At 38.0% G+C, this 14,473-nt stretch overlaps 1 protein-coding gene across 2 annotated transcripts in view; it reads left to right on the top strand.

The window, feature by feature from the left end:
* Positions 1-14,473, top strand: part of LOC149083583 (kin of IRRE-like protein 1) — a 495,202-nt gene that overhangs the window by 355,587 nt on the left and 125,142 nt on the right. For both annotated transcript variants that reach the window (XM_089234100.1, XM_089234101.1), the window contains exon 4: positions 10,440-10,697. In XM_089234100.1, coding sequence (XP_089090226.1) covers positions 10,440-10,697 — 258 coding nt within the window. The remainder of the gene's footprint in view (positions 1-10,439; positions 10,698-14,473) is intronic.

The following is a 14,473-nucleotide window of genomic DNA, read 5'->3' as shown; positions in this document are numbered from 1 at the left end:
CAGAATCGTTAATATGAGAGATTTAATTAAATGATTAAATTATATGATACATCAGAGACCCATCGGGAGCGCATTTTCTTGCATGCGTCCGGTCTCACACTTCAACATCGAATGATACTAAAATGATAGTACCGCTACATGACAGGTGTCTTTCTGCTACGCACCTACATCTAAAGAGCAGGTGGTATTCGCTAACATTCGGCCACCCTGCTACAAGAACGTCCTCGTTCACATGATACATTATTTTGCACAGCACAATTTTTCTGGAGTATATCAACAAATACTCTAATTGCGAAAATAAATTATGGAAACTATAAAATACGATACACAATATAAATGTCAAAATATAACAAAGTACAAAAATTAGTAAACACACATAATATGAATTGAAGTCAGAAAATAATGACAGTTCTCTCATAGTTCATAGTCTTTCAAATACGACGGCAATTTTCTCGCCCTTTTAGTACGGTTCACTCTGTTTGAATCATTGTCAGGATCGCAATATTCCTCTCTCGGTGTACATGCATTTGATACATGATTATCGTTGATTTGTTTCACTTCACCATCATCGTCATTGAGCTCTGAGTCAATAACTTGATCTTCATCGTCAACAAGATGGAATAGTTTCATCTGAGATGCATGGGCTGTTGTTGTATAATTTTTTCGTCTTCCTCGCCCTTGACCACTTTGACGAAAATCAGTGATCTTATATGTGTCTGATGGCAGTATTCCAGCAACCACCATTGGACCTCGGTACTTTGCTTGTGTTTTGGTGCTTACTCCGGTCTGCTCTGGTAACCGTCGTACCACTATCACATCACCAACAGAATATTTAAAAGCAACGCTGTGATGAGCATCGTACATCTCTTTCATTTTCTCTTTTGAGTCCAGAATATTTTCTCGAGCTTGATCACGCAATTTGTTTGGTGACTCATATTCGGAAGACGTTGGCAATAATTCCGGTGGGAAGTAACCGGGTCTTTCGGGTTTGTACCCATGCAGAAGTTCAAAAGAGGACTTGCCTGTGGACTTACTGGGTGCCCAATTTATTGATCTTTGCACTTCAGGCAATACTCGATCCCAATCCCTATGCGACTCAGTTTTAACAGACGAGGTTATCATAGGTATAAGAACTCTGTTTATACGCTCGACTTGACCATTTGCTTGTGGCCTTTGACTACAGATAAGTGTATGTCTGATTCCATGCAATTTACAGTAATCTTCAAATGCTTTTGACGTGAAGCAGGTTCCTCGATCAGTTATAACACGATGGGGAGTTCCATAATCACTGATGAATTCATCAAAGTACTTGAGTACACTCTTCGTGGAGCAATTAGGACACGGTCGTAAACGAACAAATTTCGTGAAGTTATCAATAATGACCAAAAGTTCTTTGTTGCGATGAGAACTGGATATCAATGGTCCTAGGAAATCCATGTGAATAATTTCAAACGGTCTTTTACCTGGGAGTATAGGGTTCAATTTCCCTTGTTTCTTTCCTGACGGTGCTTTTGTAAATGCACAGACCACACACTGTCTCACATGTTGTTTGACGTAGCTCACCATTTTTGGAAACCAAAAATGTTCTCTGATCATCTGTACTACTTTTTCTGCACCATAATGACCTGAAAAATCATGATATTTCACAGCAAGGTATTTTCTCATGGTTCGTGGCATCACAAACAACTTTCGTTGCTTGCAATTAATTTCTTCGATGCGATAAAGTATACCTTCATTCAACTCATAGTTATCAATAGTAGATTTATCATGATGAGTACGTTTAGATACTGGCTTCTTGAGAACGGAAATAATTTTCTGCAATTCTTTGTCCTGAGACTGAATAAGAGAAACTCTATCTCTTTCGTTGGAAATGTAAAATGGGTAAAATGTAAAAGGGATTTACATTAAATTCGCTCGGACCGTTAGAACGAATCCCGTCATACGATGTATTTTCGCATTCTTCCACAGGTGAACGACTGAGAGCATCGACGTGCGTCATATTCTTTCCAGGACAATGTTTCACCTCATAATCAAATTCGCTAAGTTGTTCAGCCCATCTCGAAATTTGAGGCTTAATATTTCGTTGAGTGTTCAAGTATATGATAGCAGAACAGTCGGTAACAAGCGTAAATTTCAAGCCAAGTAGTAACGGTCGAAGTCGCGTCATTGACCATACAACAGCAATGAGTTCAAGACGACTGGAGTGGTACTTTTCTTCATTAGGATGAGTTCTACGACTCACACAGTACACCAGCCTTAGATTGTTGCTATTGTCACGTTGAAGTAGCATACCTGCTAATCCGACCGCACTTGCATCAGTGTGCAATTCTGTTTTATCACGAGGATCGAATAACTTTAACACCGGTTGTGACACTAGTTTTTCTCGCAAGATCGCAAAAGCATTTTGTTGTTCATCGTTCCATTCAAATAACTGATTGTTCCTAAGTAAACGGTTAAGAGGAAATGCTATGATAGCATAACGTTCTATGAAGCGCCGAAAGAAACCAGTCAAACCCAAAAATCGTCGTAGTTCTTCTTTAGTCTTGGGAACTGGATACTCAGCTATAGCAATTAATTTCCTTGGCCCAGGCTTCAATCCCTCTCTGCTTACCACGAAACCAAGATATTCCACTTCAGGCATACAAAATTCACATTTGGATAGTTTCAATGTCACCCCAGCTGTTTGCAGTTTTTCCAGAACCTTTTTCAATTTTACCATCATGTCATCGAAATCATATGCGCCAAAAAATATATCATCAACAAAACATGTTACAGTGTTCCACAATAGATCACCCAAAGCAACAGACATCGCACGCTGAAAAACTGGAGGCCCATTTGCTAATCCAAAAAATAAACGAGTTGGCTCGAAATGCCCATCAGGTGTTGTAAACGCAGCTTTACGTGATGATTCATCATCCATTGGGATCTGGTTGAATCCTTGACATGCATCAAGAATGCAAAACATGCTAAATCCTGAAAGACGGTCAAGTAAATCATCAAGACATGGAAGGGGAAATTTATCTTTCACGGTTTGAGCATTTAACTGCCTGTAATCAATCACCATTCTGTATTCACCAGTCTTTTTGGGAACAAGTAGTACTGGACTACTGTACTCCGATATACTATCTCGTATAATTCCTTGATCTTTCATTTCAGTTGTAATTTTTCGCAGTATTTGTCTATCATAATGTGAAGCACGGTATGGAGATCGTGCTACCGGTTTGCTTCCTGGAATTTCATTTATGTGCATCACAGCTGTATTGATGCATCCGATTTCGTCAGGTTCTTTCGCAAAACATGAACGATAATCATTAAGTAATTCGCACAGCCTATTTTTTTCTTGTTCCTTTATGACATCGCCGACTTTAATTTCTTCACAAATAGGTTGCCTATTGCTTGTGATTGCTTTTGCAACCATAACATCAGAAACATCAACACTGGAATCAGGCTCGCTATTCTCATCATGCCAGAATCCACGCAAAATACCTCTATTTTTCTCTATTGGTATTTGGCATACCTCCTCGACCTGAATTTTACACAATCTATCAAACTCATCGATATTAAGGAACTGTGACTTTCCTTCTTTCCGTATCAAGATTAATTCCGGTGAATCGATAACATTATTACCAATGAGTACATTTGGTCCCTCAAAAGTATCGTCTTTTACTATATAGAATGTAATACTTCTCATTACTACATTATCTATGGCGACATTCACTTCTGTAATTCCTAGAGGTTTACTAAGACCACCAATACCTCTAATAGGAGAAATAACCTCATTACGAACGTCGGCGTTTACCCTTTGAGCAAAATTTTGTTTCATCATAGATATGTCAGCACCTGTATCTACAACAGCTTCAGTTTCTACCTCATTGATTCGAACAGTTTTGTTGTGAGAAGGAATGTTTACTTTCGGCATGAACATAGCTGTGTTCACCAGAAGATTTTTTGGTTTTGTTGAACAATCTTTGGTACCATGACCCTCTTTTTTACAAGATGTACAGAACTTCACCCTTTTTGGTTTAGGACAATCTCTGGAAAAATGCCCCTTTTGGTAACAGTTATAACACGCGTTATGGTCTGCAGGTTTACCAGTATCAATGTCCTTTCGCCAATGATAATCTTCTTTCTGTGGTTTGTTTTTGTTAAATTTTTCTCGAGTCAAGTTTTGAGTTGGCGGTCTAGAGCCTTTTGAATATTCATTATTATACACTTTTTTACAAGTGCTCATGACCACACTTTCATATTCATCAAGCATTTCTGTCAACTTTACCACGGTTGTGATTTTTGACCATTCATCAATGAAATGATTACGAACATCTGTATTCACACTACGTTTTAGTTGATCGGTCACGATAAGTTCTTTTAGCCCCTCGAAATCTTTTATTCCCAATCCGCTTATCCATTCCTCGAAATAATTTCTCAATTCGAAACCAAAGTCCTTCCACGTAATTTCCGAACTTTTCTTGTGGTTATTGAAAAGCTGACGGAATTGTTCAGGGCACAATTTGAATCGTCTCAACAGAAGTTTCTTAACATAGTCATATTCAGCAGCTTCCTGCTCAGGTTCTCTGGCAATGAGAGCAACAATTTCTGATGGTAATACACTAATGAGATGCGTAACCCAATGTTCTTTCGGGATGGACATGATCTTAGCTTGACGCTCAAAAGAGGTCATAAATAAGCTAATATCATTCTTCATATCAAATTTTGGGATCAGTTTATGAAGATCTACTTTAAATGAACTATCATTTTCCCTCGCTAGACCCCCACCAATTGAACTTAGAGACAGTTCTAACCGTTTCTTTTCCAATTCCAATTCCATCCTTTTCATTTCCATTTCATCCTGACGCTTTCTCATCTCCATTTCATCCTGACGCTTTCTCATCTCCATGTCATTTTGACGCTTCCTTTCCTCGCGCTCATCAATCTCTCGTTGTATTCTAGTTTCTATAACGGTATCGACAAGGACCCTAACAAATTCTTCCTCATAATTCTTCGAGTTTAGAATTAATAGTTTTAAATCAGCAACTTTAAAATCGGGATCAACTGTTTCCCCAAGCTCCTCGGCGAGAATTTTCAAGTCACCTTTTCTCGCTTTCGCTAAGAATGACATCTTGCAATATTAAAAGAAAATAATAAAAGAAAAGAAAATGACCAGTGCTATGGTATTATTGCCTAATAATGGTACGGAAGATATATATATATATAGCATTAAATTGACTCCTATCATGAAACGAAAATAGTTCAACTCACCACTACATGGCAACAATAAAAAAATAAATCACTTCACTGCATATACACGAAAAGAAATGAATAAAAAAAAATGAATTCACTGAAAATTAATCGAAATTCGCGCAAAATCTTGTACATCGCACTTGCGCGCTAATATAACCCTCGCATCGTCAAACGTGGAACCATATAATAATGTGTGAAATAACCTAATAACTAATTCACTGTGGATCAATCAAAGTTTGAGCAAAATTTTAAACATCACACTCGCGCACTATCACCATCACAACACCTCGACACATCGGAAACGTCGCAGAATAATATACATCATACACGCACTAATATCTCGCACTGCATATACTAATATCGCGCACTAAATCATCACATCATATTTCCACCAGCAAGGATAGGTCGTAGAATCACTGAAACATCAGAAATATCGTTGAATCTTTAACCTCAACAGCCATTAGACTACTTCGGGAATCCTCGGGTGACATCGGCAATCGTCGGGAGACATCGATATCTTCGGTAACATCGGAGATCCACGGAATCTTTAACCTCAACAGCGATTAGTATACTTCGGCAATCCTCGGTACACTTCGGATATCCTCGGGTGACATCGGAAACAGCAACCAGCGGACGTCATCGGCAATCACCAGTAGAAAAAGAAAGAAACTTTTTTTTTTGTTTCGTCGTCGAGAAGACAAACTTCGCAAGCTGCCGATTGTGGGCTCTAGTTCATAAACATCAACGCACGTGGGATATGCATAGCATCATCGTTATCACTATATATCTATGTCTATGTCATTGTCTATGTCTATATCTATGTCTATGTCATCCCACTTCTGAATTATAGACTAAACGAATGAGACGTTTCTTGATGGAGAGACAGAATCGTTAATATGAGAGATTTAATTAAATGATTAAATTATATGATACATCAGAGACCCATCGGGAGCGCATTTTCTTGCATGCGTCCGGTCTCACACTTCAACATCGAATGATACTAAAATGATAGTACCGCTACATGACAGGTGTCTTTCTGCTACGCACCTACATCTAAAGAGCAGGTGGTATTCGCTAACAATTTGATGCTTGGTCAACATGTTATCTACAAAATAAATATTGTTGCGATATCTCTTGTCTTTCTTGGTGTTGCAATTTGGGTGGCCAGCAGTGTATATTATAATTAAGTAATTCTTTTTTGTGCTTCGCATCCATTTATTACGACGACAAAAATATACACAATATTTACCTAAATACAAATGTATTCTAAATTATCAATATCTGAATATTTGTAATCGTGGCAGTTGCGAGTTTTCGTTGAACGTATGTATGTTGTAGCATTAAAAATGGTGATACATAATCCTTTTCAGTTCTTTTATACATTATAGAACACTTTAGAAATTCAGGAAATGAATAAATCCTCAAGTGAACAACACTTCAAAAGAAATGTTCACGAGAATAGAAATGAAGGAAATAATACTTGAATAATGAGTTCGAAATGTAAAAATTGAATTGCAGTATCGATAATATTTGAGGACGAAGGGAATTAATTGAGACTTACGATCCTGGGGTTTTAGTAACAAATCTTGAAACAAAAGAAATGAACGGGGTTTTAAATTTGAAAGCGCATTACTCATCAAATTATACATCAATTAGATAGCGACATTAATACTTATTACGATTTCCGTTCATGCTGTTTCGGAACTTTGTAGAAGCTATAAACTATTCCAGTCATTATCAAATTTTTTGCATCTTTTCTAAAGATAGCTGACCATATTTTAACATGTATAAAGACTCCTCTATCGCCAAAACTTCAGTCCAAAAACCTGGGGATTTCTTTTACATCCCTGTGTTTTAGGTACAGTCAACAACGCTTATTAGAATCATGGATTATGTTATAATTTGAATATTATCAGTTTTAAAACGAACGGAACGGACCAATATCATGATATCACCAAACCAGAACATAGCCCCCTTTCTGTCCCAAAGAACCAATATCGTGACAGAAAAAATATTCGTTTTTAGCTATCGGACTACAGATAATGTTCTTTTTTTTTTTTTTCTGAAGCTAAGGTTTAACCAAACTTTTTTTCCTCTGTAAGTTATCGTTATCAGACTGAAAGACTGTAGGATGCTAGAAGGTGTTATCTGTATCCTCCCTTGTTGACAAACATTTCCGTACTTGATTTCGTAACCAGCGGTAGGGTTCGCTGAGATGCATGCACATGTGGAGCTGTTTTTGCAATGGCTTTATAGTAGAGGTAAATTTATGACGGGGAAAAAAAAGTCATTCGTTTCTGTTCTGAATCAGTTTCTTTCAGTTGACTAGATTCAAATTTCTTTTTCCGAGACACTTCCTCAAGGGATGTACAGTCGATCCTGCTTATAACGTTTATCAAAAAAAAAACTTCATGGAAAAAACTTTGTAAGAGGGAAAACGCTTATAAACGGGAAATCTGAATGAGTATTAATAATATTTGGGACGACAAAAATCCGTCGTACAAAGTGGGAAATCGTTCCAAGTGGGAACGGTATAAGCAATATGCACTGTATATATAATATACAGACAGTTCAGTTAACTCTAACGCCTCACAATAGCTGAATAACAAAAATGCAGGATTTTAGCTGAAAGGAAAAAAAGAAAAGTCCCGTTTTGGAGTAGAATAGAAAATATATAGAGTTGTCCCGTTTCATGAATACCCGTTTTACTTTCATCCTATTTGTTCAAATCGGATGTATTGTCACCGTACTTACAAACGGGACTTTTTTCGGATAAACTTATCATTAGGTTCCTGTAATCGCAATGAGCGGCTTGGATTATGCCAAAACATTACTCAATTCCTTGCAATGTACGATGGGATTGACTCTAATGATGATAATGGGCCAGTTGATGTGCTGATATCATGGTGTATCAGATTCATAGAAACCATTAAATTCCTCATCTGATACACCATGATCAGCACATCAACTTGCTCATTAGCATCATTAAAGTCACATAACAAGAGATATATATTTCTCATTTATCATAGAAACCATTAAATTCCTCTAAATGAGAAATATATCTCTTGTTATGTATCTTAAAACAAAACACAAAAAATAACAGTCTTTGATGAAACCTTTTTCCAAATTTTCAGCCTAAGAAATTAGGTGTCCTTCATACATGAGACGTTTTTGTGCATGCTGTAACACCGTACATAAAATAATGCACGTAAGTAGTATACATGTTAAGAGAAAAGTCTGACACATTAAAAGTTGTTTAAAAAAAGCATCCAGTTATCATAAAAAAGCACGATATTCAAAATACAAACTATAGCAAAACTTTTTTTTCTTATATATTAAAAATAGTTCAAAAATTTACTGAGATGGCGCCATGTACCACGAAAATCTCGACATGACAAAAATGCGAAACAAACATCGCATAATTAATGTTTATTACACTCTTTTCTTGTTATTTAAAACTACTACATTTCAATATGAGCACCCTTTATTGCTCGAGAGCTACATCCGAACGATACTCATTTTCAGCCCACGTACCTGCTAACGTCGACTGCGGAAGAGTCTCAATCACTTCTAGGAGCGGCACAGTTTGGGTGTGGGTGGGTCTTGATCTAGGCACGGATAAAAGACAACTTGACGAGAGGAGCGAATTGTGTAAATAGTTTGTTTGATCATCCTGTATTTTGCGGGACAGATAAATGTTCTCATATTATTCAGCTCTTGGGGAGGGGGGGGGGTCTTTCACGAAGTCTTCCCTCTCCTGTATCCGCACCTGAGTGAAGGCAGACGTCTCCAGCTACGAGTGAAACCGAGGCATATATATTCAGCTACGAATAGAACGCAGGTATCTTCAGCTGCGCATAGAGCGGAGGCGATCATCTATAGCTGAGAATGTAGCTGAGGACAGCATCTATAGCTGAGAATGTAGCTGAGGACAGCATCTATAGCTGAGAATGTAGCTGAGGACAGCATCTATAGCTGAGAATGGAGTAGAGCCAGGCAACTTTAAATTCGAATGGAGTGAAGCAGATATTTTCAGCTGTGAATGGAGTGGAAGCAGGCATCTTCAGCTGCGAATGAAGCGGAGATAGGTAGATTCAGGGCGGTGTGTCGGAGAAGAGACATATTGCGTAGTTGCATCGGATCATCCCGCATTTTATGGCACAGACAAATTTTCCACATATCATTAGAATCTTGGGAATAGCCATCGCCCCCCCCCCCCCCCCCGGATTCGTGCTCGCCCTGATCAAAGAAAGTGGCATAATTCGAAAGAATAATGTTAAAAGTATATCTATGCTAAGAAATACAAAATGGGAAAGTTTTTCCAGCGGTGATTGAAACGTGAGACTTCGGGGACGACAAGTGTTATTGGTAAATTTGATGAATGCTGGAAAAGCTGTTACTTTTACCGGAGTGATTATAAATAATGCTCGAGCTTATACCTTGTAAATTTCATAAATAGCCTACTTGAAATTTGTCGCTATTATTAATGATTATGCATAGTACACTAGTGTGATTGGTTAATTTGGTAAATATGAAAAAAAAAATCCCAAATGAATCTAGTACATTTGATAAATATAATCGGATCCCGATAATACGAACTCTCATTCAATGAATTTCATGATTTAGTGCTTAAAATCGTGGTCGTAATAATAAAGAATTAAATTAAAAATCAATCAATTTGCTTGATGGAAGTTCATTATATCGCAGCACGATCATAAAATTTGTTAAATAGGAGTTTGTGATAACGAGGTTCGATTTCAGAATTCGTCAAATAGAATACAAACGTTATTTCGGGGATGTTTGGGAAAACTCGATAAACCGGAATTCATTATATCCAATGCAGAATTACAAGTAGTCAACGTCATTTAAATTATAAGTCTTATCATGCCATGGGAATAATTTATGATATTTACCAATACGAAATGACGATTATGCATAATAACCGGAAAATGCGATGAATTAAGTATGAGTTATCATGTTTACCAACAGTGCCAAGTCATTATGCATAATCGCTGGTAAAAATGATATATTTTTGTATTTTACAAATTTACCAACAACGCTTTGGTTCTATGCATAATTACCGTCAAAAGTGATAAATTCAGCGAAATCCATCAAACTTAACAAAGTTGTAGATAATTATGCTTATTAACGGGATTTCTCGTATTCATTGTAACATAATATTTCGTGTCTTCTGTTTGCAGATGTGCCCGAGATCCGACTGGAAGGGAGCCCATCCCGAGACATTGAAGAAGGAGACAGCGTCACTGTGCGTTGCATAGCGGACGCCAATCCACCGGCGAGTGTCATATGGAAGAAATCGGGATATTCAAGCATCTACGCGCTGAAAGACCAGATCGAATTCAGACCAGCGAAGCGATCGGACTCAGCCGTGTACAGCTGCTCGGCAACCAACGACGTTGGACAGAGCTCCGAGCTCCAAGTCAGCATCGACGTCAAGTGTAAGTAATGGCCCTCTTCAAGTGGATTACAAGCGGTACATATAGCCTCGAGATGCTCACATGAAAATCCTCGTTTCGAGACGAAATGGTATGAGAGAGAGAATAGATCAAATTAGAGCCCCTCGATTTAACAGACAAGTCTAACCACCATCTTTAGGGCTCCTTGAATATACCGAGCGGACTCATCGCCTTCCATCTTAGAGTGGCAAAGCGAGTTTTCTGTTCAAAGTGATGTCTAATCGTCTAAAACAAAGCAGGCATAGGGCAAGGCTATTGGCGGTAACGATAATATCAACGTCATACTTTGTACAGAGATGGCGGATAAGTCAACCTGGGTTTTCCAGTGCTCTAACCATCTTCGAGTAAATGAGTAAATGTGTGACGTCAGTATTATCACTGTAGCCGATCGCTGTCCCAATCCTGCTTTTTTTTAACTATTTCCGAGACATCACTTGAAGTGGCAAATCCATGATTAGTTCCGTTATGGGACAGGATTGGACTCTGAACCCGATGTTCCAGAACTTACCAGCAAAAACTTGAAAGAAGATTGTTTGCCCCAATAGGAATAGAGGTCAATGTTTCTCAAATTATGCGTCTTGGCTTTTAGGAGCGTCGCGGCGAGCTGGAGATATTGATCGTTGTGCTTAATTATACTTTGAAGTGGTTCTTTTATAAGGGAAAATATCTACTAAACTATTTTAGGATGTGAGGGCGTACACATGATCGACCTTCGGGGGGGAGAGGGGGGAATTTCCCCCTCCCCAGAGACATTTTGAGTTGCCATCCTTCAAAACAAGCGCATCAAAACAACCTTCAAAAGCATTTAAATTAGCAAAAATTGGTTAATATAGCATAAAAACAATGTTTTTATTTTTTTCACCAAAATATTAACTTTCTTTTCTTAAAGCTTCATTTTTGGTCAGCTGGGAGGTGGGGTGTGGCATGCCCCTCCCCTTTCACCCCCCTCCCTCGCGTACGCCTCTGTTAGGGAGTCGCTGATGAACCGTGAATTAGACAAGAGAGCCGTTGGTTGCAAAAGTTTCAGAAACTCTGTCCTAGAACGTTTGTTGCTTATAGCAAAGACGGACATTGGCAGTGTCTGACGGCGCACCCCAGACTACTTCACCAAACATCAACTCTGGCCATATCGCTATACTGAAATTTACTGTCATTAATGAGATGGGTTCGAAATGAAGACGCTGTCTATCGGCGGTCGCCTCAAGATCGTTAGGGATAATATGTTGTCCATATCCTCCCTTGGTTTGAACCCGGAATCATGACAGCAACTTTCACGTTGGTAGACGAGCATCTTACCATCACGCCACTCGGGCGTCGCACAGCAGTCTTTTCTTACCAGTCAGTCGGTACACCATACTGACTTATTGATGAAAGAACTTGATCGATGACCAAACAATAGCTGGGACAATAATAATTTTCATCAAGGATTCTTCTCTTCGAACGCGTAATGCCTTCTTAAATAATCTATACAGGCTGATTCAGAAAAACATCCCCAAACTGGAACATACACACCATGTAAAGACTCACTAAGAAGAGGATTTTCGAAATTTGATCCTTAAGTGAGTTCAATGGCTATAATATAGCACAATCATCGCTGAGCCTAAACCGCTGAAGCTATAAATATGACACTTGGTCAGCATTACATTTTATAATATAGAAATTCACTAAAACAGACTTTCTCAAAATTCAACCCAGGGGGAGGGGGCATTAAGAGTACAAATGTCATGTGGGGGGGGGGGAATTCATCGCCGAGCAATTTTCAGATTACCAAATCCAAGTGAGCGAAGCCGTGGCTAACGTATAGTACACTGATAATATCTACCGCATTTCGCATTCACGCTTCATTCTTACATCTTTTGACTTGAACGCGAACCAAAAGCCAGATATGCGTCACGAAAACAGATGAGACTTCAAATCAGTCTAGACAGCACGTCTAGAAGACGTTTCTACTTTTCTCTTTTCTATTCAATATCTCGTTTCAAAGAAGATTCAATGTATGTAATAAAAAGGGGCCTGATCTCGGTGTAATGTCACAGGATGATACGATAGCGATACCTGAAGTACTGGAATTCTCTTAAAACTGTGCAAACTGTGTGTGAACGATAGCTATAGTTGCTATCCCGTTATGTGAGGCACCGTTGGATTTGTCTCAGCAAGTTCTAAAACAATAATGGAAACTTAAAGCTGGTAATTAAATTAATTCAAATTAAAAATACAACGCCCCAACAGGCAAAATGTCCAACGAGGTGGCTGAGAAAAAGATGCCCATATAAAAATATGGATGTCATATATTTCAAAAATACAGCAACCCAATTAAAAATGCAATCAAAAATTATAAACAATATATACACATGATAAAATATTATAAAATGCTCATAAAGAACATTATGGTTGTCTTATTCTAAGTATGGATAGAGCTTTTTAATTTGACCTTTTCACACACACACAATGCTTTAAATTAAAGCATTGAAAGAAATTATGGAGCAAAAAAAAAAGAATTGCGGTAATTTCGGTTCTTTGTGAAAAAAAATAAATAAAATACAGTAAAACCTCCCATAACGGTCACCTCCACGCAACGGTAACCTCTGAACAACGGCCACATTTTCTTGATTTTCTTGTAACAGAATGCATCCTATTGGGTTAACTTTAATGGATTTAACCTCCGAACAACGATTTCCGAATAACGGCCACTTTTTCAAATTCAAATGAATGAAAAATTATGTATTTTTTATCATTAAGAAAAATTCAGTAGGTTCTTTCCTACGTCAGTGGTTTCCAAAACGTGGTGCGCGGAGATCCTAGGAGTTCCTCAAGGGGATGCTAGCGGGTGCGCTAGACGTGTTTTAGAAATGATAAAGCAGAAATTAGTGCAAGTGGCTATGTCATAGACTGGAGAGTCCTCGTTTCCACGCTGTTTGACCAAGGGCACCCGTTTAAAAACTAATGAAAATTACTGCCTAGGTAAAAAAGAAATAGCCGATTGCATCAGAGGATGAATCTGATCTGAATAATTCATGTCCCAGGATGCAAGTATTACGTAGCTCCACGAACCAACTCAATTTTTTTTTCCATGGTCCAATTGTCTAATCACTGGTCTTGGACCACCAATGATTCCAAACCCTGCTTATAAGTAGTGCAGAAAGGCCTACCTCACTAACACGGATAACTTATCGGCAGCAAGACCAACAAAAATGTGGTGTACTCTACTTGGGTTCAATTACCTGAATGTGCCAATTCAGTCTGCATAAAGCGTCATCTGATAACAATATCATGTTGGACGGTCTAGCCTTTCGAGCCAAAGAAAAAGTCTCTCTCTATCTTTTTTTTTTTACCACACAGTAATAAACGTGCTGTACCTTCTCGAACTCCGTTATAACGTCCTCGGTTGTAACGTCAATAATTGGTGGTTCCGGCTGATTCTCTTAGAATATAATATCGATCAGCTTTGCCTATAACGTCTTTATCCCGTATTACTTATCATAATTGGGGTAATATGACACTTGAATGGTGCATTTCGTCATTTTGCATTTCCCGATGTTTATTTATTTATTAATTTTGTTATAAAAATCTCCCGTCTTTTCAATATGAAGCTTACATAACATAAACTAAAATCGGAGATAATTTGTATAATTTATAAACTATATTATAGTAACTTCTTATGACTATGAAAATAAATATTAATCTTTAATATTTGCTATAGTTTTTGTTTTAAATATATGAAATATATTTTAAATCACACATGACATATGTCACCAAGT

The sequence above is a fragment of the Pholcus phalangioides genome, unplaced genomic scaffold (assembly GCF_987345545.1).
Source record: "Pholcus phalangioides strain wild (caught in Gottingen) unplaced genomic scaffold, Ppha-v1.0 ptg000008l_1, whole genome shotgun sequence".
Classification (NCBI taxonomy): domain Eukaryota; kingdom Metazoa; phylum Arthropoda; class Arachnida; order Araneae; family Pholcidae; genus Pholcus; species Pholcus phalangioides.
The sequence above is the reverse complement of the archived record's forward strand: the minus strand, read 5'-3'. Positions and strand labels throughout refer to the sequence as shown.